This window comes from Conger conger, chromosome 6, assembly GCF_963514075.1.
Source record: "Conger conger chromosome 6, fConCon1.1, whole genome shotgun sequence".
Lineage (NCBI taxonomy): Eukaryota > Metazoa > Chordata > Actinopteri > Anguilliformes > Congridae > Conger > Conger conger.
In genome coordinates, this window is record NC_083765.1 from 24,740,264 (window position 1) to 24,764,564 (window position 24,301).

A 24,301-nucleotide genomic window follows, 5' to 3' on the forward strand; every position below is an offset into this window, starting at 1 on the left:
TCTGGATTTTTCCATCTTTATTCAAATTTATACATGAAAATGAAATATGGTACATCATTTAAATATTTCACTTAAATTTGTTCACATATTTTCTAAAAAGTGAACACATTTAATCTTCTATTACTCACACTACATTAAGGGCCTGATTTATGAAGACCTTTATCACCTTTTATCTTTTAGCACAAGCAAAAACCAATGACATGACCTGGTATTTGATTTGCACCATTTATTGTATGTGCTAGTTTTGTGTGTGCTAAAATGTTTTGCACCTGCTAAAGGTCTTAGTAAATGAGGCCCCTAAGTGTAAGCAGGGCACATGATTCCTTCACATTTGGCATTTCATAACCTGGGCGTAAAAAGGCCAAAGTCATAAGGCATTTACTTGTTTCATCTTTAATGTGACATTGTCAAATTCACCATTATGCTATCAAAATGTTTACACAGTACACTTATATAAATCCATCCAACAATACACTTCAAAATGGCCACCAAGGTGACCAAATTGTGCTAAAAATTGTAGTTTTGGCCGCAAGCAGCAACTTTGAAGGGGAACAGGCACCACAAGGAATTGGCTTCCTTGCCTTGTGACCAATAGTCACTTTGATTGGTTTGACACAGGTGCCTGCTGCTGCATGTTAGCATTAGTCTTCAGGACAGGCACATTTCAGGGTGTGCGCCTAAGATCTGAGCAGTCAACCTCCCTCAGCTGGCCTGCTGATTGGCTGAATGGCACATCGTGTCAATGCAACTGACATGAGGACAGCAGATGTACTAGATTCAAATTTCCATACATTGGTTCAAACCAAAACCATCATTTTAAAAGGCGACAAGTAGAATGACTTGTGGAATCCATATTGTTTGACACAGGGTGTTTTACTAAGTTTAACTAAGTTTAGGTGAAAGCTACCAGACATTTACATTTTGCATATAATAATGAATTCTTGAAGGTCAGAAAGCTGGTTTTCTACCCGGATAATTTTCTGTCAAGACTGAATGAATGGACCTGGCATCTATAGACATTGATATCAATATTGGAATACAATAATAGAGGTGAGAAGAGAATCAATGCCTTGCACATTATAGGCCCTTGCCCTAACTAACACCACTTGAAATAAAAATTATAATCACTGCAGACAGCACCATGAGAATGGGGTCCAGGGTCAACTGGTCATCTGGTCTTGGGACAACACTGGTACTGTGTCTTCAATCCCAAGTCCTGGGTTCACCAAGGGTGCCTGTTCATTTCAACTTTTTATTCTTTTTTTTCCGTTACATAACGTCAAACTGAGACTCAGACTAACACTTCTGACCAAGACAATGCACTACCTCAGTAACCACTGTCACAGTGGGAAATGCGGCTCTGAAATGAATAGGTGATATCTTGGTTAATGCTAAAATTACAAGGAGGTCATTGAGGATAACACAGAAAGGCTAACAGGTGGCATTAAACAAGAGGCATGGACAAGACACTGAACTTGAGGGAAAATAATAAGAACAATCCAGAACAGGTGTGTTCATTGTTCATCAGTTACACCAGGGGTGTCCAATCTTATCCAGAAAGGGCCACTGTGTGTGCAGGTTGTTTTTTTAGCCCAGGACTAAGAAGGCTGATTCTACTCATCAAGGTCTTGATTGAAGACCACGATTAGTTCATTAGTATAATCAGGTGTGTTACTGCTGGTTAAAACAAAAACCTGCACCCACGCCGGCCCTTTTAGAATAAGATTGGAGTTACATTTTGGTAAAGTGGAACTAGAAAATACTAACTAGCCATGCTATCGGACAGATCTCTGTGAAATGAGTGTTTCTATATTGAACTGAATTTACTTGAATGTGCGGTTTAAAAAAATCCCCAAATCTTTTGCTTTTCTCATCTCACTCATTTCAAAAAGTTAATGTTTATGTCCTTCCATACCTTTAAGTCAATCCTAATAATGCCTTGATATCAGATCTTCAAATAATTAAATTACAGAAAAACAAGCAACCCCACACAATAGTTATAACTTGTATGCATCTTCTGAACGGCCTCTTAGCTATGTGTTTAACATCATAGCATGGTCGACCTGCGTGCATTTGTTTCACTTCGTGAAAACTGCAGTGGACCTCGAAGATCACCCTTGCCTTAGCAATGATTTTCTTGCTTGAATTTGCATGCAGAACACCTAAGAACTTAATTTCCCTTCTGAAGCTTTTAGGTTCAAGGATGCATGTTCAGCAGCTGTGCAGTGCTGGACCCTTTCCAAAATGCAAAAGAGTGAAAACATACTGTTGTGAAAAAGTGTATTTACAATTTACAATACACTGCAAAATACTCAACACCTCATTTACCTACAGGGCCCCGCATGTGCAGGTATCAGACAATTGAACTGAACAGCAAGTACAGGAAATGAGGACATGATTTAAATTTTATTTATTTAAAAAAAGGATGATCCAAGTTTACCATTTGGGGCCAGATTTGTACATTTTTTTTTACATACATCTTTGTATGAATGTATGTATGAAAGGTGCTATTAAGTAAAGCTACTATTAAACGTGTGGCAGTTTGTTTGATGCAACACATTTAAAAGGGGTTTTCATGCCAGTAAATGACAACAGCAGATACTCGTACGTACATTAATAGGTTTCAGTTACTGGAAGGTAAGACACTTTGAAGTATATTTTTTAAAACAGGTAGCTTATTTCTAATGATTACAGTATCGCAACACATTCACTACTCTGTTTAAATTATATTTCTTTAAAAAACCAGTCATATTTCATAAATGTTTGCACTAAAGGCAGTGATATGCTAGTAACCATTGGTCTGCTGACATTACTGGTTTTTATTAGTCTTAAATGAAATTCTCCTTGTACACCATTCAATGACCCTGCATTATGCTATATTCCCACTGATGCCAGTCAGTGGTGGTCTAGACAAAACAAGGTCTTATTAGAAATTTTACAAGACCTAGTTTGCTTGCTTGGCATTTTCAGCACCTGGCCATGCTGAGATTCAAGTCAAGGGAAGGTGCCAATAAACAGAGCGACAGGGACAACCTGGGAGATATATGCACCACAGCATCACAGCCATGAGATCATCAACTGCACCAAGGATGGAAACAGGAAAAGGAATTAGGGTGTTGTTAAGTGCAGAGACTACATCCTATAGAACCCAAAGCTATACAGTGCATACATCGATAAAAAGCAGAGACCGAATCACAGCCTACTGCATGTGTGGATTATTTTTGGCTCCAACTAAACAGTAAAGAAAATAATTAAAATAGGTGACAACGCTTGCTGAAAAGCTACAGTACAGAACCTTTTCACACCCTAGATAAAAATGAACAAAAAAGGCTCTATAAACAGGAAATGAGTTATAATGCAAACCTTAAAATATACTGGAACCTTAAACTAATACTGTCAGATGTTTACAAAATAATAATTATAATTATAATAATCCAAAAAAATAAAAAAATAAAAAAGCAGGCCGGGAGCATATTACAAACAAATAAATAAAAACTAAAGATGCCACATTCCACAAATAGGTCCATAATTAAGTTATAAAACCAGTGTAACAGGGGTAAACCTGCTTGGTAGGGGATGTATGTACATCTCGCCCCTGGAAGATGATGTGGAAGGCAAAGAATCTAAAATAGCTAGCGACCTGCAAACCTTGGTGGCATCTTGGGGGATCACAAAGCCTCTATTGTGGGCCGATAATAATAATCTAATTTCCTCTGCCAGGAAACTTGGTTGCAAAATAGATGTTTCAGCACGACAATGATCCCAAGCGCACCTCAAAAATCAACTCTGAAATGGTTACCCGACAAAATGACATCCTCCAGACGTGAATCCTATGAAGGATTTGTGGTTGAAGAGGGCGGTCAACAAGCGCAAGCGCAGACCCAAACAACTTGAAAGATTATGTATTGATTGGTCAAATATCCACCCCAAGGTTTACCATAAAATGTTTACCATCTCATAAAACACTGCAATCCTTATGGATGGACAGGCGCAAAGTACAAAAACCAGGGAAATGTATATTTGTGATACTGAAATTTGAATAATTTGAGAATGTACCATCAAATCATTATTGAAGTGCAGTATATTCCATATATTGGAGGATTAAAACATAGCTCAGTATTATTTCTTCCATGGTATTTATTGTTTATCTTTATTGGGGCTGTGAATCATTTTGGAGGTACTGTTATCTGGTTTCCTCAGTGTCAAGGGTACCTTCATTGTACCAATAGATTGCAAAAAGGCACTAATAAAGGAATCCACTAAAGTAGTCATAACCCCTGACCAGTCAGTGCCTGTTTGTAATAAAAACAACGCCCTGCCTAGTGATTACAACACAATTCAGAAACGCTGCAAAAGAAAAACAAATCTGGAAGCATATACACAACAGTTAGGTAACTTCAAGTCCATTAATGTTATTAATTTCCTTCTGAAGGAAAAAATACCAAAAAGAAATGTGCAATATTTTAACTTTAGTTCAATGATGCATTTAAAAATCGACATTTTCCCCCCTCACATCACTCGTCCACACTACTGTTCAGGGAGGAAGGTTAACAGACGGGCAGTCCCACAGCGAAACAGCCGTCAAACTCTGCCCTGTTCCAGTGCATTTCCACGCACATCCAAGAGCCACAAAAACTATTCCCCACCGGACTCCTGATCCATGGACTCTTTTCCAAGAGGAGGGTTTTCTGTCAAATAAAAACACCAGTTAAAAAAAAAAAAGATTCATGTTTTTGTGAAATATAGATCTTCTTTCCTTCCAAAACAAACCACTTCTTCTTTTGCAATTCCAGTTCAGTTGCAGTTTTGTCAAACCAACAAAAAAAATGATGAAACCAAATATGACCCATATTGTAATTGTTTGGAGTGGTTTTTGAGAAAGAGGTACGGCACCAGCAGGCTGTTTCTGTGCACCGAGAGGGACAATAAATCCTTTTTGTTTGGATGCTGTGAATGCTTCACAATGCTTCACACAGTGTGAAGCAGAATGCTTCACACTGGACCCTCTTAGAATTTTACTGATTTGTGGATCAATGGCATTTATGTATGTTGGTGTTGTGTTCTAAACTACAGTAACTGTAAATCTGCCATATTAATTTATAAAATGAACAATTACTGAGAACAATTTGTCTTTTTTTCATTCTTTTTTTTTTTAACCAAAGCCCAGGGCCCTTTTTCTTTCTTCAGTTTATATCATTTGTATAAAATTTTTCTCCAGCCGAAAACTGCCTTGGATTAGCTTGCAAGCGAGTTAGCTACAGTATATTAGCTAACTGGTCTGTTTTCAAGTTACTACTGAAACAGCTACTGAAAACAGATGCAAGAAAACTAATATATAATTACAGTTATTTGCAATTAAAAATAAAAATAAAGTTTATGTTTAAATTCACTAGATTTTTCCAAATGTATGGCTGTTCCTGATAATGTCCTTAAGTGTGAACTGGAGAGGAAGAAATTTAGCACTGCACCAGAAGAAAGAAAATGTCATTGAGGCCCATGATCCCATTTCGCTAATGTAGGGGTGGGGGGCCCACTGCCCCCTGGTGGTGAGGAGGCCGGTGGCGGCCGGGTGGATCAGAGGAGGGAGCTGGGAAGGTTGTTGTTGTTCTGCCAGCGCAGGCAGGTGGTCTTGGAGTGCTTGTACAGGTGGCTGGACTGGCTGAAGCGCTTGCCGCACTTGAGGCAGGCGTAGGGCTTCTCGCCCGTGTGCACGCGGATGTGCTTCTTGCAGTCCGTCAGCGTCAGGAAGGTCTTGCAGCAGATTTTGCAGGCGTACTTGCGCGCCCCCTCCACCACCAGGACGTTGTGCTCGGAGAGCGCCTTCTTGCACTTGGACAGGACGTCGGCCGAGGCCCGTGTCAGCTGGGTGTGCGGAGGCGGGGGGACCCCACGGGACCCCGCCCCGCCGTCGAACTGCGCCCCGTTCAGCGGGACGGCACCCCCCGCGGCCGAGGAGGAAGAGGAAGAAGCGTCCTGGGGCTGGGCAGCGTCCACGCACGCCGACCCGCCTCCCGTGGCTTTGGGCGCGATGCGTCGGAACCCAGGGAAGCCCAGGCTGGCCACGCCCCCTCGGGACGCGCGGGACAGAGAGTGCAGGCCCAGGCTGGACCGCTGGAAGTCCAGGCCCAACTGGTCCGGCCCGTCCCGCGGGTACCCCAGCCCGTCCTGTGCTGGCCGCAGGAAGAGAGAGTCGGCATGGACGTCTCCAAAGTGGTGCACCTCGTCCTGCAGGAGGTGTGGATTGGGGTGGTGGGCCCCTGGGTGCAGGAGACCTCCCGTGCCGTTCATGGGCTCGGGGCTGAGCAGGTACCCCCCGGCCTCTCGGTCCAGCGGGCCCTCGGCGGTGGTGGTGTTGGGGGCGCTGTCGTCGCTGAAGCCCTTGACGCTGAGGAAGCTGGAGATGCTGAAGGTCTGTTTGGGGTCCAGGTCGCTGCTGCAGGTGAGGCCCCCCCGGTCCCCGTCAGCGCTGCCCCCTCCCACGCTCCCCTCCAGCTGCAGCTCCCCCGCCCGGTCTGAGCTGGACTGTGGGTCGGAGAAGCTGCGGTCGCTGCTCTCAGGGCTCAGCTCCATCTTATCGGCGCCCGGCCCTCCGCTGCCCTCCGCCTGAGAGGTCACGTCGCTGGTCTCGTCGGGAGGCTCCGGGGAGCTCAGGGGCTCGCTCTTCACCACCACCCGCATCTGCACCTCCTCCTCCTCATCCTCAGCCCCCTCCTTAATCTGAACGCTGACCCCCTCCACCTTGGCCTGCCCATCCATGTACTCGTCTTTGCCCATTCCCGGGCCCTTCTCCCCCCCTCCCCGCCCGCTGTCCGACTGGGTGGGCATCTGGGCGTCCTCTTGAGGGGCCCGGGCTCCGTACTGCGGGCCGCCCTCCAGCTTGGGCCCCTCGCCCGTCTTTCGGGAGTCGGGGGAGAACTCGCCGTCGCCGACCCTCAGCGGCTGGTTGGAGGAGGGGGAGGGCCGGGGCCTCTGCCGGGGGAGCTCCTCTGGGGCAGCCAGGGACAGACAGGGCTTGCGCTTGTGGAAGCGGCGGATGGGGAAGGAGGCGCGCTGCTCCACCGTGGCCCCGGCCCCGGCACGGTCCCCGGGCCCGTCGTCGGCCCCGCTCAGGGCTGAGCTGACCAGGCTGAGGCCCAGCTGCTGCAGGAGGAAGGAGCGCTGCAGCCGGGAGTTAGCGGCGGCGGCGGAGGCAGCGCTAGCCTGCTGCTGCTGCTGCTGCTGCTGCTGCTCCAGGTGGTGGCTGGGCGTCCGCTGGCCCGGGGGGGACATGGGCAGGGTGCGGGTGGTCAGGTAGTGCTTGCAGGCCTTCACCACGGCGTTGAGGTGCAGGTGTGAGGCGGCCAGCAGCACGTCCATCACGTTGCTCTCGCCCAGCATCAGCGTGGACGTGTACATCATGTCCACCAGGGCGGCGAAGGCCTCCGCCGTCACCACCTCGCTGTCCAGCTGGATCATGTTCATGCTGCCGTCGCCCTCGGCGACCGTGAACAGCGCCCGGAAGTGCGTGCTGCAGGCCGCCAGCACCGAGCGGTGGGCCTTAAAATGGCGGCTGCCCACCACGATCACGCAGTCGCACAGCTGGCCGTGCAGCCGCTGGTAGTTCAGCTGCTGGAAGACCTGGTCAAAGTGGCCTGGGAAATCCATGACCTGGTTAGTGGAAAATGAAGAGATGTCAGTCAAACTGAAAACAAAAACAGACACCCTGCATACGCAGTCAACGATATGATAATGTGGTAATGTAACCGTTGTGGAAAAACTATACACCAGAATCTTCCTATGTAGTGAGAAAATGAGAGAAGTGTTTATTTCAGAGAGTCACTGGGAGTTACACCATGTACACAAGCAGGACACAAGCAAGTCTACTCCTGCAGGTTACAGCAGCTTTTACATGAAACTGCTGTCCATCAATTTAACTTCCTGATTACAATGATTTTAATCAATAGCCTCAATCAATTTGTGAAAGTGTGTACAACAGCCACTAAAAGTAAACATTTGGTAGATAATGAAGAATTCAAGCACAAAGCAACTAACAAGGGGCCAAATGTGCATTGTGTTAATAAGGAAGATCTCTTTAACCTCCTTGCTAGATAACATTAGGACAGTGGTCTCAAACTCGTGTATGAATGCAGGTTCATTCCAACCAATTAATACTGCCTGAATTTATGACTGACTCATTTAGCTATATGCATTTAACTGTGTTAAAGCACAGAATATAAGCAACAGTTGTTAGACAAAGCATTTTATATACATGTGCATACCTACGTGTGCATATGCATATTATTCAGCAAATAATTTAACAAATTATATAATCAAAAAAAACTACACACAGCCCTCCACGACAATGAGTTTGAGACCATGCATTAGGACTTTGAGTGGAACCGGATTTTATGGTCAGATGAGACCAAAATTGACATTTTTGCCATACACAGATCAGCTGTGGGTTTGGCATCAGAGGAAGGACACTTATGTGACCTTGTTATGGTCAGTTAAATCACAAACTGGAATAAGTATCAAAACATTTTGGCCAAAAACCAGATTCCCTCTGCCAGGAAGCCGAAACTTGGCTGCCAAACAAAAAAAGCGAAAAAAGTCTCAAGCATAGCTCCAAATAAACCAGGAAATGGTTAAATGACCACAAAATGGCTGTTGTGCAATGGCCATCTCAGCTGCAGACTTGAACCCAATCAAAGATTTGTGGTTTGAACTGAAGATCGCAGTCCACAAGAGCATCTTGACAGATTCTCAATGGAAAAATACTCAAAGATCTCCCCAGTATCAGTTTATCTCAACCTCAAAAACGTGTATGGCTGGCTGGCCTCACTGCAGTCAGAAACATGGAAGCGACCATGCTCCCTGTCCTGGTCTCATTGGGTAAATAGCTTTCTCCAAATTGTCTATATGGAGTTGATTACAGAAAATTGGATGCCTGCCATTCAGCAGCTGCTGCTGTCGAATCCCTGTAATGATTTCGGTTGGTTTGATTTTTGATTTGGGTTATCTTTTAATTGTGTTCTGTGGAATGTTTTGGAAGAAAAAAAAAGTTGAATAAAAAAAACATTTGATTACAAGAAAGGATCCCCCCCAGTATGTTCACCATAAAATACTATAAGATGACCAAGTAGGGTTATCCTAGCGAAGGGAGGGTGCACAATGTCCTAAAAACAATCAATGCTATTTGGCAGCCATCTTGAAAACATTCAAAACCATTTCAGATGGTTCTCAATGTCAAAACTGATATTCAGCACCATTTCAGATGACAATGATAAATGTGCTATGATAAACATTTTGGGAAGTAGATCGTCAAACAATTCAGACATGTCACATCCATAACGCTGGTATATCCTTATATAAATCAAGATGAACAAAAAGACCTAAATATTTTCAAAATTGCTATTTTTATGTTCAGCCAAGCCTCCTACATTACATGGATATCAAACTTTCTGCATTAGAGTTTTTAGAAAGTGTATAGTCTCCCCCAAAATACCTATCTTTTTGCGTCACATGTAAAATAATTTCTGGCTTACTTTTTGTCCCTTGCCCTCCGCCAAGTGGGCGCTATAATAACATGCATTAACATTATTTATCATGTAAGAATATTTTTCTGAGGGATTTTGTTTGTCATTTTGTGTCTAAATATCACACCCATAAAGCTGGAATTGCCCAAATAATAATTTGAGAACTGTGAGTTGGGGTTGTTGATACCATTTAATCATTGTTAAAGTTGAATATACTGAGATTGAAAATATATAAAAGCAACAGTACTTGTAGCTCCAAACACGTCACTCATGAAAGAAATACCACTTAACAATCTAACCTTCAACGACCGATTAAATCAACATTTTAATCAATGCTTCAGGCTGATACAGCGAATTGCATAGTCACACTGTAACCACGGTTTACTTGGGCTCGGAAACCGTATGCTTGGCTAGCCCATTCCTTCATTTGAAGCATCAGTAGCCTGTGTGCGGGAGTCTGGGGACATACTCGGTTCATTCAAGGTAACGTCTGCGCCCGAACGCCGCTGTCTCGCCCCCAGACTCGACTCGATCAGACTCCAACCACTACAGTCATCCGTCCGCGTGTGGCTGGCTAATTGTATCACAAAAAACTAGCTAAATGAAATTATCGCGGTCATCCAAACAAGGGAGCTCAGATGAGGTTTTTCAGTTAAGATAACTTGAAAGCTTTGTATCGAAATATACCGTTCGAAGGTCCAGTTATATTTCGCAAAATGATGTCCATGTCAGTTGCATAAGTAGGCTAGTCAGTCCGTGTAAGTCGCTACTATTTTTCCACATTGCGTAATATTATCAAAATTGTTCACACATCCCCATTCGTAACTACTGTAGCTAATATCAAAATTGAAAGTAAGGCTATCTTATGCTGGATAACTACAATTATTCAGTCAAAATTGATATCCTTCCTGTTTTGGCAACTAGACTAGCTAATTAACAGACGAATTGAGACTACTGTCCACAAAACGGTAATCCTGGCAGCTACCTAATTTGGAAATCTAACGTAGCCCTTACACTTGCAGACAACAAAAAACAGTAGCTAATCATCACCATGTTGAGACCGACATTTTGTTTATTTGGCAAGGGAGCCAGCTACCTGGGTAGCTGAACTATCTCCCTGGCTTGTAACCCGAAAATCGAACAAGAACTCATCAGTAACAATCCACTTGCATTGCGCTCGGTTTCTTCCAACGCACGTTTATTATCTCTCATCTGTCACACTTGTTCTTACACGACAGGGGGTTATCGGAGAAACAAAATCCAACAACCGTTTCACTGCAAGTCGGCTACAAAAGCAGCACATATAAATTATCGTACCTTATTCCCGTTGGTACCAGGACACGGCGGAGAAAGCAGCGGCTACATATCAAGACCAACGAGAAAACTTGTCTCATGCCGTAACAATGAAGCACGTTTGTGCACAGTTCGCACACATATGCCTGCGCCAAATTCACCCTCGCGTCGACCTGGCTAATAGCAGATGAATCCCCCCTCCCTCTGCGCTTCGACGGCCCCCGGTCGCTTGATGTCTCGGTAGCCAGCTAGCAACGTCCCCATACAGGCGTGCCAGGTTAGCTGTTCCTTACGCCCGGAAGTCAAAGTGTATCGTATTGTATGGAAGCCAGAAAACAGCGCTCGTCTTATGTGAGTCCGAAACAGTTACAGAGAGAAAAGGAATGCAGCACAGGCGGAAGAGCGCTGCGCTCTGTAAACCAATGGGCTCGCGCTGCCCTTGGGTGTGTGACTACCGCTTCACGTTGTGACCACGGCTAAGGACAACTGGCTGGTACACAGCGTTCTAATGTAAATTTAAAAGCCTTGTTCACTGTGAAACCACCATCGTTTAATAATTTTTTACTAGTACTATTTACTTTAGTCCTCGTTCACACATCTGGGACCATTGTAGTTCTTATTCTGAACCGATTTTGTTCCAATCTGGAACAAAGCGCTGTACAGATGATAGGTAAAATTTTCAGATAGACCAGCATTTCTCACCCTGGTCTATGTGATGTACCTTGTATTATGCTGGTTTTCACATTTAATTGCAATCCCTGATGCATAAAGTTGTTAATTTCTCAAGTAGTTTTCACAGAGTAATAAACCCTGTTACGCTGATGATGTGCTGCAGATAACACACATTTTATTTGATTCCTCCATTAAAAATCATATCAAAGCCAAATGTCATGTATTTACTGTATGTTTGATAATTCATCTTTTCATTCCACATTGTTCTTAGATGTAGTTCTTGTGCAAAACAAGAGTGGCAAACCTTGACACAGCCGTTGTCTCGATGGGGATCATTGGTTAGGTACAGGGTCCTCTGAGACACCATTATACAGGTAGCTGTTCCCAGGTGAAATAGTGCACTCTCGTAAGAAGTGAGACAACGAAGTGTTGTAGTAAGCATAGATGGCACATTGTTTATAGAAAACAGAGGAGCAATGTTTTGTCTGTAAGGCAAAAAGAAAAAAAAACAGAGGTAATGTTCTGTCCCTTGTGTACTTAAGCAGTCAAAACACCTGAGTCTGGCATAACATGTGTGGCCTACTTTCCATTTGTTCAGTTCCTTAAGGATACATCCAAAACACAATGGTATACTCTGCGCGCGCGTGTGTGTGTGTGTGTTATATACACTGCTGCAAAAATCTGCGACATAAATGAGCACACCGAACCACAACATTTTGGAGACAGGTGGCCTTGAAGAGTACGTTTTTTTGGAATGTCTCATACCTTGAAGGGTTAAATATTTTCACATCCTTAACCGGTACGAAGCTTGATGAGATAAAACTGTAAGAATGACCCGACCATGATAATTCATTTTTATATTTCACCATCGTTTTCCATGTTCACAGTAACAATCTGTAAATCATATCTCTTTGAATCCTTCCATGGGGATGAGGGATGACGACTGAAGAAAAAAAAAGTAATGAATGAATGTTGTAGGGGCACTCCTTACCACCAGGGCCCGCTGTCGTGCGAGAATACTTTTTTACGGTTTCCATAGACTTCCAGCTAATGTCAAAGTTCATCATACCACCACAACAACCATGGCGGAGGCAGAAGCTTGCATTTGGAAATGCTGTGAAGAGGAGTCGGAGGGAAATAATGCTGTTATTGGTAAGGAGACAGAACCGTTATACGAGTATTTAGTAGTTTGCTTGCGTGTGGGCCAGAAAATACAATGACTCCAAACTCTGAGAATTAATTCACATGTCGCTGCGTGGCTTATGTAGCTGCACACGTGGGGACCAAGTTAGATGGACAACTTTAAAAACTAGTGCAATACTGTGGTTACAGCTAGGAAGTATAAAATGGTGAGTACGTCAATTAAGCAGGCTCCTTATAGCTAATATAGCTAGGCATTAAGAAAATGTATTCTTATTGCTTGTTGTAACATTAACTGTGTGACTAGTACCTACCCCATTGGCTAGCTAAATGTTTATGGTAGCGACTCTGTGCTGTTTTTTTTGGACAGGCGAATTATTCAGCGAGCTTTATTAGATTGGTATAAAGTTTAAGAATATGTTTCCTTCTAGTTCAGTTTTCCAATGGAAATCTGAAAAACCCAGACGACGTGGACTTCACCTTGTATAAGAACGTTGACGGCAGTAACCCCAGGAAGAAAAACAGACGAATTCTTGTAAGTTAACGTGCTTTAAAAAAGATATATATATAAATAAATAAATAACTTTCTTGCTGCATGTTTTATTCAATACATTTGGATAGCTAGAAAAATAACATAAATACTAGTGTCTTTATCTGTTGCGGTTTTTAAAGTCTTTTTTTCTGTTCCCCACCCTTTCTTGCAGGTAGCTGAAACAGACAGACTTTGCTATGTTGGAAATAACTTTGGAGCGGGATCCCTGAAATGCAACACCCTTTGCAAGTAGGTCAAAATCTTTGTGTTTCTAGTACCTAGCACCTTATCAAGTCTTGAAAACTTGAGTTTCCACTTCCACTAGGTGGAAAAAAATAGATAATGTCTGTGCGGAATGTATCCCTTGCTAATTTACATTTATTATTGTCTCCACAGGTATTATGTAGGTGTCCTGGACAAGAGCACGAGGGAGATGGAAGTCCACAATGCCCAGATCTTTAATATGCAACCCCACATCCCAGGTTAGGAATTTAAGAAATAATTCCACCCGTGTGCCTCTTCTCTATGATTTGGTACTAAATGGTGTGTCTCGTTTACCGTCTTAAGGGGAGTCTACTCCAGAGGAAGAACTCCCAACTTCGTCAAAGTCCTACAGAGATAAGGTAAGTGCTTGTTACACCATTGACTTCCACTGACTTGGCTCTGAATGATTCAACACCGCCCTCCCCTTTGCAATGATTCGCCGGGTGTGACGGCCCTCTGTACCGTATTGTAGGTGGACTCCCTGATCGAGGCGTTCGGCACCAACAAGCAGAAACGTGCCCTCAGCTCGCGGAAGCTCAACCAGGTGGGCAGTGACTCCCTGCAGCAAGCTGTGCACAGAGCAGCCAACACCATCATCGACCAGAAGGGTCTGGAAGGTACCCGCTGCTCTGTAATGAGCCTGAAGCTGTGCACACATGCTCTCTCTCTCTCCTCTCCAACACAAACACACATTCTTATGTATGTTACATGAGCCCATCAGTACGCACTACACGTATCCTCTCTGACATACTGGCGCACACAGTCAGTCCTTAGTATTCCCATCAAACGCTATCATATGGCACTGACCCTACATTCAGTGTGTGCTTCTCACTCTCTCACTCTCACTCTCTCACACTCTTGTCTCTCTCACACTCCCACACACTCTCACTCTCTCTCTCTCTCTCACACACACACACACACTCTCTCACACACACTCACTCTCTCTCTCACTCTTGTCTCTCACACTCCCACACACTCTCACTCTCTCTTGTCTCTCACACTCCCACACTCACACACACTCTCTCTCACACACACGCACTCTCTCACACACACACACTCTCTCACACACACACTCTCTCACACACACACACTCTCTCACTCTCTCACACACACACACTCTCTCTCACACACACACTCTCTCTCTCTCTCTCTCAGCTCTGGAGCAGGATGTAGCTCAGGCAGAGGTGCAGGCAGATACAGTCTTGTATCTCCCGCCGTGTCACCCCGATGCCGACCAGCCTCAGGACGTCTACCCATTCGATGAGCGTATCCTTCATTCCCCTCTGCCCTGCCCTCCAGCCGTTTCTTGGAATCTATTAATCTTTGCCATTGTATGTCTGTAACAAGAATGAAATGGCTAAAAAGCAGGTGTCCTCTATCAATCTTTAGGACTTGCTAATGTCATTGGACATAACAAAAATTTGGAGAAAAGAGAAATACCCTTAAAAATGCCCTTAAACTGGTTGCCCTCTGTGCTCATCATACAGTAGATTATGACATCCAAACCTGTACAGAAGACTGAAGTTTCAGGATGATTTAACATTGCAGACTGTTGTCTTTGAGTTCCTGAACGCTGTGTCAGTCATCTCCCCCGTTGAGTACAAGGCTTTAGAGGCTCCTGGCCGCAAGCTGCTGGAGCTCACCCCAGAAGACCTGGAGAAGATGGCCAAAGAGGACAGGTAGCTTTGCTACTAATCAGTCACCGTTTCCCTGCAGTACTATAGCACTATGAGAGTGGGCTGTCAGCAAATATCCTTGTCTTTTTGTGTGGAGAGACGCATCCTTTGATTTGTCCCGCTTTATCTGGTGCTGTGTTTTTCCAGCCCCCTGTCAGTGCTGAAGCTGCTGAGGACGCTCTCTGGAGACGAGGAGTCACGTGACCGACAGGCGCGCTGCACTTGGTACCTCTCCCTGCTCATCAAGCTGGCCCACCAGAGAAACTTCACCCGCAAGTGTGAGTGGGTGGAACCAAAGCCATATGAGACATCCTCACCCCTAGGGGGCGCCTGTCATTCTGCACCAGTGTTTTCTGCGCCATTAATAATGCGCCATCAGAGTCTGGGTCCTGGGGTGGGGGCTGTGATATCTCCTGCATCTTTAATTGACATCCACACCAGTCAACGTAAACACAAACACTGATAATGTGCCCTGCTGCTAAATGAAAATTGTATAATGCACCATAAATAGGGGAGGCAATATAAGGGGTTGGTGACAGAAGATGTTTGCTTATAAAGTGGATCAGAAGATTTGGGAACCACTATAGGGCCCAACCCTTGGACCAGTAGAGTCACTTTAATGGCATCTGTCATGAAAGAATTCCATAGCTGCTGTGTTTATTTTTTACAGTTGGACAGGAAGAAGGGTGCCCCCGCATTATCCAGAACAAGCTAATGAGGACTTTCACAGTGGAAGCATTTAATCATGGCAGGTAGGCGTGTGAGCCCGTCTCTGGGAGCACCGTATGGAGGACCTCGTTTAGGGGGTGCCACAAGTTCCTCTGTGCTTGAAGCTTTATGTCCCTCACTAGGGAGTCTTTGATGTCCTTTCAAAATGTCCACTTGCAGATCTGCATCACAAAGCAGGATTACGGATTTAGCTGGATAACTGCACTAAACAGTTTAGCCAACACCCAAAATGGTTATTTTTTACTTCAGTCCATGTTCCAGATTTTGGAGGGTTCTGGGTATTACTTTGTGTACTCATTTATACTGCTTTGTGATACAGGCCCCTGTGTGTTGAACCAGATCTGAGAGGGTTACTTCAGAACCAGTTGGACCGCAGTGCCTTTTATGTTTAAACGTTCTGGCTTCTCTTCAGGATTCAGAACATGTTGCCCACCTCCATGCGGGTGAAGCTGGCTGCGTACTGCCTGGCTCTGCTGCTTCACCTGGGTGAGCAGATGGCCGACCTCACCCTGCTCCACCGGGACCTGAGGATCACTGAGAACAAGTGAGAGAATTTAACCTCCTCTCTCTCCACCAGCTCTGGGACACAGACACGACCCCACATTGCCTCAGATAAAAACATTGTTTTCCTTGGAATGTGCGGTGGTTACATTTCCTCGTTGTGCTGTGAACTTCCCACACCCACTCTTCACTACTGCAGAGGTGTACAGTCATTGCACTCAACCTCACCCTCTGTCTCAGCCAATCTCCTTTACTCAACCTGGTTTAGCAGACCAAGTGTACAAAGATGCAGTGTGTGGGATGAGGACTGTCCTTAATGTGACCCTCTGGCCCAGCAGGGATAGTGGCTGCACTCTCTGAGAGAACAAAGGGTCTTTTGTCAATTCCTTTTAGTGCTTTCTGATACTTGCTCCCTGCTGCGAGCCTGCCCGGCCAATCAGAATTAGCACTACCTTCAGTCCTTGTGTTGTGATGTAAGGCAGGAAGTGGTTTTCCCACGATTTGAAAATGTGCTGGCTGATCCCCCGACAAGGGTGTGCGTAGATTAATTTTGGCTGGTTTCCCCGCCGCCCCTGTTGCAGGATGCTGGAGGTGGCCAAGTCCATGGGCCTGAAGCTGAGCAGGCGGCCCGTGTCGGAGGAGGGCGGGCTGGGGCCAGAGAACGAGCACAGGCTGGCCACGCTGGAGCTCCCGCTGGCCAAGTACGACCACCTGGTGCAGCGGCGCAAACGCAAGAAGATGAAGTAACCGGAGGGGACAGCAGGGGGCGCTGATGTGCCCCGAGACACAGCGCTATGGTGTCAGGTGGCAAAAGAAAAAGAAACGGGAGTAGAAGCTGGAGTGAAACTCCACCGTTGACATTGTCCATTTCATCTGCAGCAGCAATGCACATCTCACAATGCACCATACCTAATGGCTGTTCTGCACCACAAATCACCGTCTTAAGACCTGAACGCCTGTGTTCATGCCTGAGTGATCTTTCCTCCGTATACCTCGGTACCGACATTCTAAACAGACTTTTATACCTTCTTGGGTACAGGAATGTGTGCATTTGGGATGCTGGTATAATGCAGGATGGGTTACGTATTAAAATCAAGAATGGCTGTTTTATAATGACAAAAGTATAGCTCTCAGATCATTCAGATTCAATTCAATTCTATCAAGATTGAACTCGTGATATAAACTCTGGCATTTATATTACAATTTAAGTGTAAATACGACTTACCAGCTTTTTTGTAGAAATGCAGAAAAACCAGAAGGGGCATGTATAATTTAAAATTTAATATTAAAAAATTATATGTATATAGGCACATTTCAAACAAGTATTGCACAAATGTTTTGGAAGAGCTTTTACAGAGGCCATAGGTGAGTCATTTCATGGTATTTAAGGGCGTAACAGGGTCTTCGTATACAGCACATTGATTCTTACATTGGTGGTCGATTGTCAACAGGCTAAACAAACTGGATCTGAATGGAGCAGGTCGGTGCTTCACCATGCCTGGTAATGGCTTCGCTGAAGGGCATCTGGGGAGCCTACTGTCGTAAGGCCTGCCTCTAAGGACATGCACTTATAGAGGCAGGAGCCATGTGTTTTCCTCAAACGGTTGAGTCAGCCGAGACTAGGGAGTCTGTTCCCAGGATGACATGAAGTAGGGCGAACTGCATCTCTCACTATCACCTACCACTGCAGAATGAGTGCGTGTACTCGACTATATTCAAATAAGTGCCCATTGTTACTGATAATATATTGAAATAGTGGATTTTTTTGACAGGTAAAAGGCTTAACCATGAGCTCTCTGAATGAGTTTTAATTGGTGCGAGGCTCGAATACTCGGTCCACAGGGGCCTCTGGTAATGACACCACTCAACCGTTTAGCAGTGTGCTGAAAAGCTTTTCACAAAAGCCGTCGACGAGACTTGTAAAATCATCTCAGCAATTTGCCAAGTTCTTATGTTTCACTTGGTACTGTCAAAGGCAGAGACAACGGGCACTTAGGGGGAGAATAGGTCCGTATTGACAAACTCTTAAAGATATCAGATCTGTATCACAGACAACCAGGATATGGTCATAAAGAATGCTGTAAAATGTATGATGTCACAGACAATCAGAATGCTGACGGCAGCTTTTTTGGTTCCGGAACATGTTGAGTCCCCTGTCCTACAGGAGAGCTCACTGGGTCAGGAGTTTCCATTGCTGTATTAGTGTGCTTCCTTCAGTGTTCGGAATGCAGCTCCGAGTACTCGCTGGGTCAACAGAACCCACGGGAGGAACTCATAGGATGGTGCAAAGGACGCTGCCGCTGTTATGGCAACCACTCTCCACCCTGGTGGTGATCCTGCTGCTCATGGCGTGATGTGCGGACGCGCCGGGCAGGGTTGCGCTTGATTGGCTGTTCAGCTGAGGGCGTGGTGGGGGGTTCTCAAGAGCCCAGAGAGCGTCTGCCTGGCCAGAACTGGGGGATTCAAACATGAACATGGCAGAATGAATATTCATTAAACAGGCAATGCAACAAATCCCAGACAAAATATAAAGTCCCAAGTGTTGAAAGTAGTACTTAAGCCTGGAATATCATGCTAATTATCATGTCCCCAAGGTTTAAAAATATATCTTAATGAGATGATTTTTAACACAGCTGGACAGTACTACAGGAAGAGGCCTTGCAACCTTATATTATCTTACAAAACCTGAATTCAACAGTTCTACTTCATGAAGAATAAAAGCTTTAAATCCAAAGACACTCAAGGTCTACAAATAAATTAGCCTCTAACCCTGGCACATTTACAGAAATGCTATTAATGAGCATTTACCTTGTTGAATACAGGAATACATTTAAATTAAATTCAGGTCTGTCATGGTTTAAATCTAAAGTTACAGCCAGACCTATCCGGCCCTGGTCAAATAGTAATTGCTTTGGATTAAAATACTTTTTGGTGTTCAATTGATCTTGCCTGGTGCAATTGAGGCAACCAAGAGGATCATAAGGCAGGGTTTGCACTTTTTGAGAATATTTCATAGGTTCCAATACACCAGACAAGTAAAGCTTAGAAAAGTATTTCAATCCAAAACCATTCCGTATCTGACCCAGGTGTGGTCCTGGCCAGTCCCTTGCCTCGTCTTGGCGCAGGGCAGCAGGGTGTTGTTGAGCAGCAGACAGACGCCATTGCCGGCGTCCCGGTGTAGCAGCGGTTTGGTGCTGCCAGGCCGCCTCTGGAACACCACGTTCTCCTGCACCTGCCCCTTCACCTGCCCCAGGACGGCGATGCCCCAGCCCCGCTCCGTCTGGACACGGTTCTTTAGGACCTGGGGCAAGAGGAACGGCAGGAGATGGTGTGGATGAGTTAAATGAAATGGCACAACTCGCATAAAGGCTCAGTTGTCTCCAGTCATGAACATCATATCTAGTTCACATGGTAAATCTAAGCTAAGCAGTAGGTGTGGTATGTCAGACTAGAAGCCGGACCACTTGATCGCGCTAGCCTGCCGCGGCCCTAACCCGGCCCTAACCCGGCCCTAACCCGGCCCTAACCTGGCCCTAACCCGGCTCACCTTGATGTCCGCGCTCTCCGCCAGGCGTATCCCGCTGCCCCGGTTCCCCACCACGTCGTTCTCCATGACCTGCCCGTCGCCACGGCAGCTGACGCCATGGCCCCCATTGTCGTAGACGCCATTGCCGCGCAGCTCCACCTGGCAGCCCGTCTCCACGGTGACCCCGGTTCGGGCGTTGCCGCAGACGCAGTTGGCGACCAGCCGGGTCAGCTGACCGCTCTGGAGCACGGTCACACCTGCGCCCTTGTTTCCGTGCACGGCGTTCCCCACCACGTTCAGCGCCTCGCTGCTCTTCACGTACAGCCCCACCGCTGAGGACGGGGTGAAAATGAGAATCACAGGTGCACACAGCAATGCCAACCACCCAAGGACACTGGTCTCATTTCAACTATGGAGGGGGGCTAACTACCTCCCAATACCACATGATAATATTTGGATTTGGGAGGGGCCATTTGATGGGGGGTAGGGGAGGGTGCATTTCCTCCCATTTCCCCCCACCCCACAGGATCTATGTCCATGAAACAACCCCAGAGCTGCTGGAGTAGTGATGTCAGAGTAGGGCTTCATAAATCGCCATGGTAACTGGGGCTGTGTCGCCCATGACTCATGGATTATAGTCATGGTGTTCTGCTGAGTAGAGACCGAGAGGAAGCAAGCACCGCGCTGTAGTGGGAGCAGGTACATGATGTCCTACAAAAGCTCTCAGCTGCCCTAATCATCCTATTCAGATCCAATTAAATACAGTCAAGATTTAATAATGCTGACTGGGACATTTATATTAGTAAATGGCTTTTCATAGAAAAAATAGTCCAAATGTGAAGCAGCAATTTTAGCTAATATTTCCTACTTGAAAGAGAAAAAAATGTCTTATTACAAGACTAAAAACTGTCTTGTCGAGACAAGTATGTTTTGCAGTGTGAGGTATCACACTATTTTTTATGATCAGTAACTGCCATCCAAAAAGGAGTATTCCATACAGACTTGTCTCCTTGGCGACTGGCCGTTCCCTCACCTCCGTTGTGGCCGACGTAGTTGCCCTCCACCAGCGCCACGCTGACAGGCCGGCGGGAGGAGAATCGCTCGTCCTCGCTGTCCAGGTCGCTCTCCCAGGCCAGCAGCTCGCCCTCCTCGTTAAAGTTGTCGCCCGCGACGCCGCCGTGGCCCGACAGGTAGCCGTCGCCCTCCCCGCCGTCCTCGCTGTCCTTGCGGCAGAACACGGCCACGCCGTAGATGCAGTTGTGCACGATGCGGTTCCCCGACAGCTGGGGCAGGCTGGACGACATCACCCAAATGCCACAGCCCCGGTTACCTACCCAAACGGAAAAACTGCTTCATTCTTCATATTTACCATCATGTCAAGTGCATTGTTAAGCCTTTAAGCCGGGCTAACTGCGGTTAGCTTGGTAGGCTGCTTCGACTGCAAACTTTCATTCCAGTGAGCCACTCCATCTATGTCACTTGATTGTCTAAGATAAAATGGCTTCTTTCTCCCGTTTGAGTTGGACAATCTGTTGAAATGAAAGGGCCCTGATTGGGAACTGACAGGTGGGTAGGTGCCATATTGGATGAATATTGAGGCCGTCCAAATGAAACAAACTCAAATGGACAGGAAATATGGAACTCCTTGAATGTTTCTACAATATTGCTTTCTGTTACCAGTAGAGCCATTACACCAGCATTAGAATGTTCAGTTAAGAACATTAACTGAACATAATCATATTTTTGATCTTACACCTTATAAAGGGATAACCCTCTGGAGGGAGAAAGAGATGGACAGATGAGCAAAGGCCACCTACAGTAGATGTGGTTTCCCTCGATGAGCCCGCGGCCTCTCTCCCCCACCACCACTCCATCGGAGTAGCCATGACAGATGAAGTTGTTCCTCATGACCGGGTCTCCTCCTCTCCTGATATCTGCACCTCCCCACTGGTTCTCCCAAATAACATTGTCTGTTGGGGTAAGGGGAGCAGGTAACAGACATTACTTCATTTGCTGATAATCTAGGGGCTGACTACTAATGGTCTTCATAGTACCTGTGGATATTGCATGTGAAAATGTACCACAGGAAAAGGGTTTGCTTAGACACCAGCAGTTATATATAAGGCTTATATGGATCACTGCTGTTAATTTTTAAAACCTTATTTACCTGTGTATATGTGTGAAGAAATCTTTAGATATACTTAAATGTTAAGGGAAATAACTAATATTAACGTTTGATAATCTTCAGAGAATAGCTCTCTGTCTCCTCTAAAGATCAACTAGGCCATGTTGTCCTCTTGTTCCCTGGAGAGGTTCAGTAATGAAAAGGCTTTCTTCTCTACAATAGGAGTCTGGAGCAGTAAGCTGTATAATGGCAGGGTTCAGAACGGGTTTGTGTAACAGTGATCAGCCTCACAGAGACCTGGCACAGTCAAGTGGCCCGCAGGAAGTGATGCGTACCAACAATCAGGCCCCGCCCATTCTCATTCACAGCAATGCCTGCTGCCTGGCCCTGGAAGATGCGATTCCCACTGAAAGACACCGTAAGAAATTGACAAAACAATAAAGAACAATGTGCTATTTCTCTGAAGCATTATAAACTTAAGCAACTGGAAGGCAGATTACTGTACGTGCTCCCAGCCCCGCACACACACCTCACCACAGGGTTTCCATTGTACAGGATGTAGATGCCTGCCTCCTTGTTGCCGTAGATCTGGTTGCTTCGGATGGAACCTTTCCCGTTTCCAAGGACAACAATTCCGGAACGCAGACCACTGTGTATTCTGTTACACTTCAGAGGAAGACGGAGAGAAGCGAGCAAAGCTTGAATCTGTCTGTGACAAGAAAAAGCAGCCCTCCTTTTCCAAATAAATCATTTCTAAAATAAGCAGTTAATACCAAGCCCTGTGTTCTCAGAGAGAGAGACAGTATCCACTGTAAACTATGGGGGGAGGAAATGCATTCCATTCTCGTCCCCGCAATAAATTACGCAATATATCTGTGTCGCCAATATTCTCCGCTCGTGTGTTTCATTTCTTATCTGAACCTGGACTAAGCCCACCATCCAGAGCAGATTGAGTCAGCCAGATAGTGAAGCAGATTTAACTGAGGGAGTCTCACATTATGCACATTTCATTTACAACCGTCTTTTTGTATGCACTTGTTGTACGGCTGCCAGTGTGGCTTAGTTTTGTTTAGTTTTACTGTTACCAGGAATCTGCAGCAGCCCACTGTTGTAGTGAATTTATGGACGTTACCAGGATGATGGGATTAGCTCCCTTGCGGATGTCCAGCCCTGCCTCTGCGTTGGAGTGGATGTTGTTTTCGGCAATGAGGCCCGCAGCAGAGAGGCGCAAGAACACGCCCGACGCCCGGCAACCGCACACCTCATTCCACAGCATGATGATCTGACATGGGCAAACGCATGAACAGAGGGACAGTTTGAGTGTGGCACATTAAACATGTCCATGCTTCCATGATGCTACCAGGGCAGATTAATGAAGAGTGGGCTCATTCCAATCGCTTATTTTCACTCCTTGCATCACTTCCTCACATCGTGTCCTTGCTCCTAGGCTCCAACCAAAGGAGGACACCAGGACAGCATGCAGGGATGAGATACAAGGACAGAGGAATCGATGCAACATGTATTGGGCAGATGAAATGTCCTTGCTCAGTCGAGCATCAGTTTGAAGCGGTATCAATTACAGACATGAAGAGCTGGATCCACAAGTGGATCAGTTATACATCATACGTTCTGAAAAAATACTTCCAGGGAGGATGCTCTCCTGTATCCTTGCTCCTCGCTCCTCCAAGGAGCATCTAATGGATTGGAATGTCCTTAAAGATGGCCGAAAATCAATTTCCAGATCAAGAAAAGATCGGAGAGACGAGGATGGATAAAATAAGCGATTGGAATGAACCCAATGTTTCACAATGCCATCATTGTGCTGGCCATTGTGTGTTCATCTGGTCCAGAAGGAAGAGTGCCCCCAGTCAGGGCCACCAACCCCACTTACATTCGTTTTTTCCAGGAGACATTACAGCCAAGTACAAACTGAACCCAATCTCACAGAGCTAGGGGCAATCTCACAGAGCTGAGGGCAATCTCACAGAGCTAGGGGCAATCTCACACAGCTAGGGGCAATCTCACACAGCTAGGGGCAATCTCACACAGCTAGGGGCAATCTCATACAGCTAGGGGCAATCTCACACAGCTAGGGGCAATCTCACAGAGCTAGGGGCAATCTCACAGAGCTAGGGACAATCTCACAGAGCTAGGGACAATCTCACAGAACTGGGGACAATCTCACAGAGCTGAGGACACTCACAGAGCTGAGGACAATCTCACAGAGCTAGGGCCAAAATCTCAAAACTGGCAGCAATCTCTGAGCTGAGCGCCATCTCTCAGAGATGGGGACAATCTCACAGAGCAGGGGGCAAACTCACAGAGCTG

At 45.7% G+C, this 24,301-nt stretch overlaps 3 protein-coding genes and 1 long non-coding RNA gene across 7 annotated transcripts in view; 2 read left to right on the forward strand and 2 right to left on the reverse strand.

Annotated features, from left to right (window-relative positions):
- On the reverse strand, positions 1 to 11,176 carry LOC133130168 (zinc finger and BTB domain-containing protein 5-like). Its single transcript, XM_061244485.1, has 2 exons — positions 10,833 to 11,176; positions 1 to 7,647 (listed from the first exon to the last, which is right to left on the reverse strand). Exon 2 carries the CDS (start codon positions 7,642 to 7,644, stop codon positions 5,575 to 5,577), a length of 2,070 nt encoding a protein of 689 aa, XP_061100469.1. The 5' UTR covers positions 7,645 to 7,647; positions 10,833 to 11,176; the 3' UTR covers positions 1 to 5,574.
- polr1e (RNA polymerase I subunit E) lies at positions 9,981 to 17,644 on the forward strand. Of its 3 annotated transcripts, XM_061244486.1 has the most exons (13): positions 9,981 to 9,998; positions 12,520 to 12,632; positions 13,052 to 13,155; positions 13,325 to 13,401; positions 13,549 to 13,634; positions 13,720 to 13,775; positions 13,889 to 14,033; positions 14,572 to 14,682; positions 14,999 to 15,095; positions 15,240 to 15,370; positions 15,763 to 15,844; positions 16,234 to 16,365; positions 16,904 to 17,644. In XM_061244486.1, exons 2-13 carry the CDS (start codon positions 12,563 to 12,565, stop codon positions 17,067 to 17,069), a joined length of 1,257 nt encoding a protein of 418 aa, XP_061100470.1. In that variant the 5' UTR covers positions 9,981 to 9,998; positions 12,520 to 12,562; the 3' UTR covers positions 17,070 to 17,644. The 3 variants fall into 3 exon arrangements, with proteins under 3 accessions (XP_061100470.1, XP_061100471.1, XP_061100472.1); XM_061244487.1 differs by lacking the exon at positions 9,981 to 9,998 and having other exon boundaries at positions 12,586 to 12,632; positions 13,057 to 13,155; XM_061244488.1 differs by lacking the exons at positions 9,981 to 9,998; positions 12,520 to 12,632 and adding an exon at positions 12,812 to 12,829 and having other exon boundaries at positions 13,057 to 13,155.
- fbxo10 (F-box protein 10) overlaps positions 17,589 to 24,301 on the reverse strand; it is an 11,053-nt gene continuing 4,340 nt past the window's right edge. For both annotated transcript variants that reach the window (XM_061244484.1, XM_061244483.1), the window contains exons 4-11: positions 23,106 to 23,255; positions 22,503 to 22,639; positions 22,309 to 22,379; positions 21,666 to 21,818; positions 20,882 to 21,178; positions 19,870 to 20,180; positions 19,433 to 19,623; positions 17,589 to 18,775 (exon numbers count right to left, since the gene is read on the reverse strand). In XM_061244484.1, the coding sequence (XP_061100468.1) occupies positions 18,595 to 18,775; positions 19,433 to 19,623; positions 19,870 to 20,180; positions 20,882 to 21,178; positions 21,666 to 21,818; positions 22,309 to 22,379; positions 22,503 to 22,639; positions 23,106 to 23,255 (1,491 nt within the window). In that variant the 3' untranslated portion in view covers positions 17,589 to 18,594. The remainder of the gene's footprint in view (positions 18,776 to 19,432; positions 19,624 to 19,869; positions 20,181 to 20,881; positions 21,179 to 21,665; positions 21,819 to 22,308; positions 22,380 to 22,502; positions 22,640 to 23,105; positions 23,256 to 24,301) is intronic.
- Positions 20,782 to 22,731, forward strand: LOC133130171 (uncharacterized). The gene is made up of 3 exons (XR_009708916.1): positions 20,782 to 21,839; positions 22,196 to 22,391; positions 22,529 to 22,731. It is a non-coding gene; the product is annotated as an uncharacterized LOC133130171 (long non-coding RNA).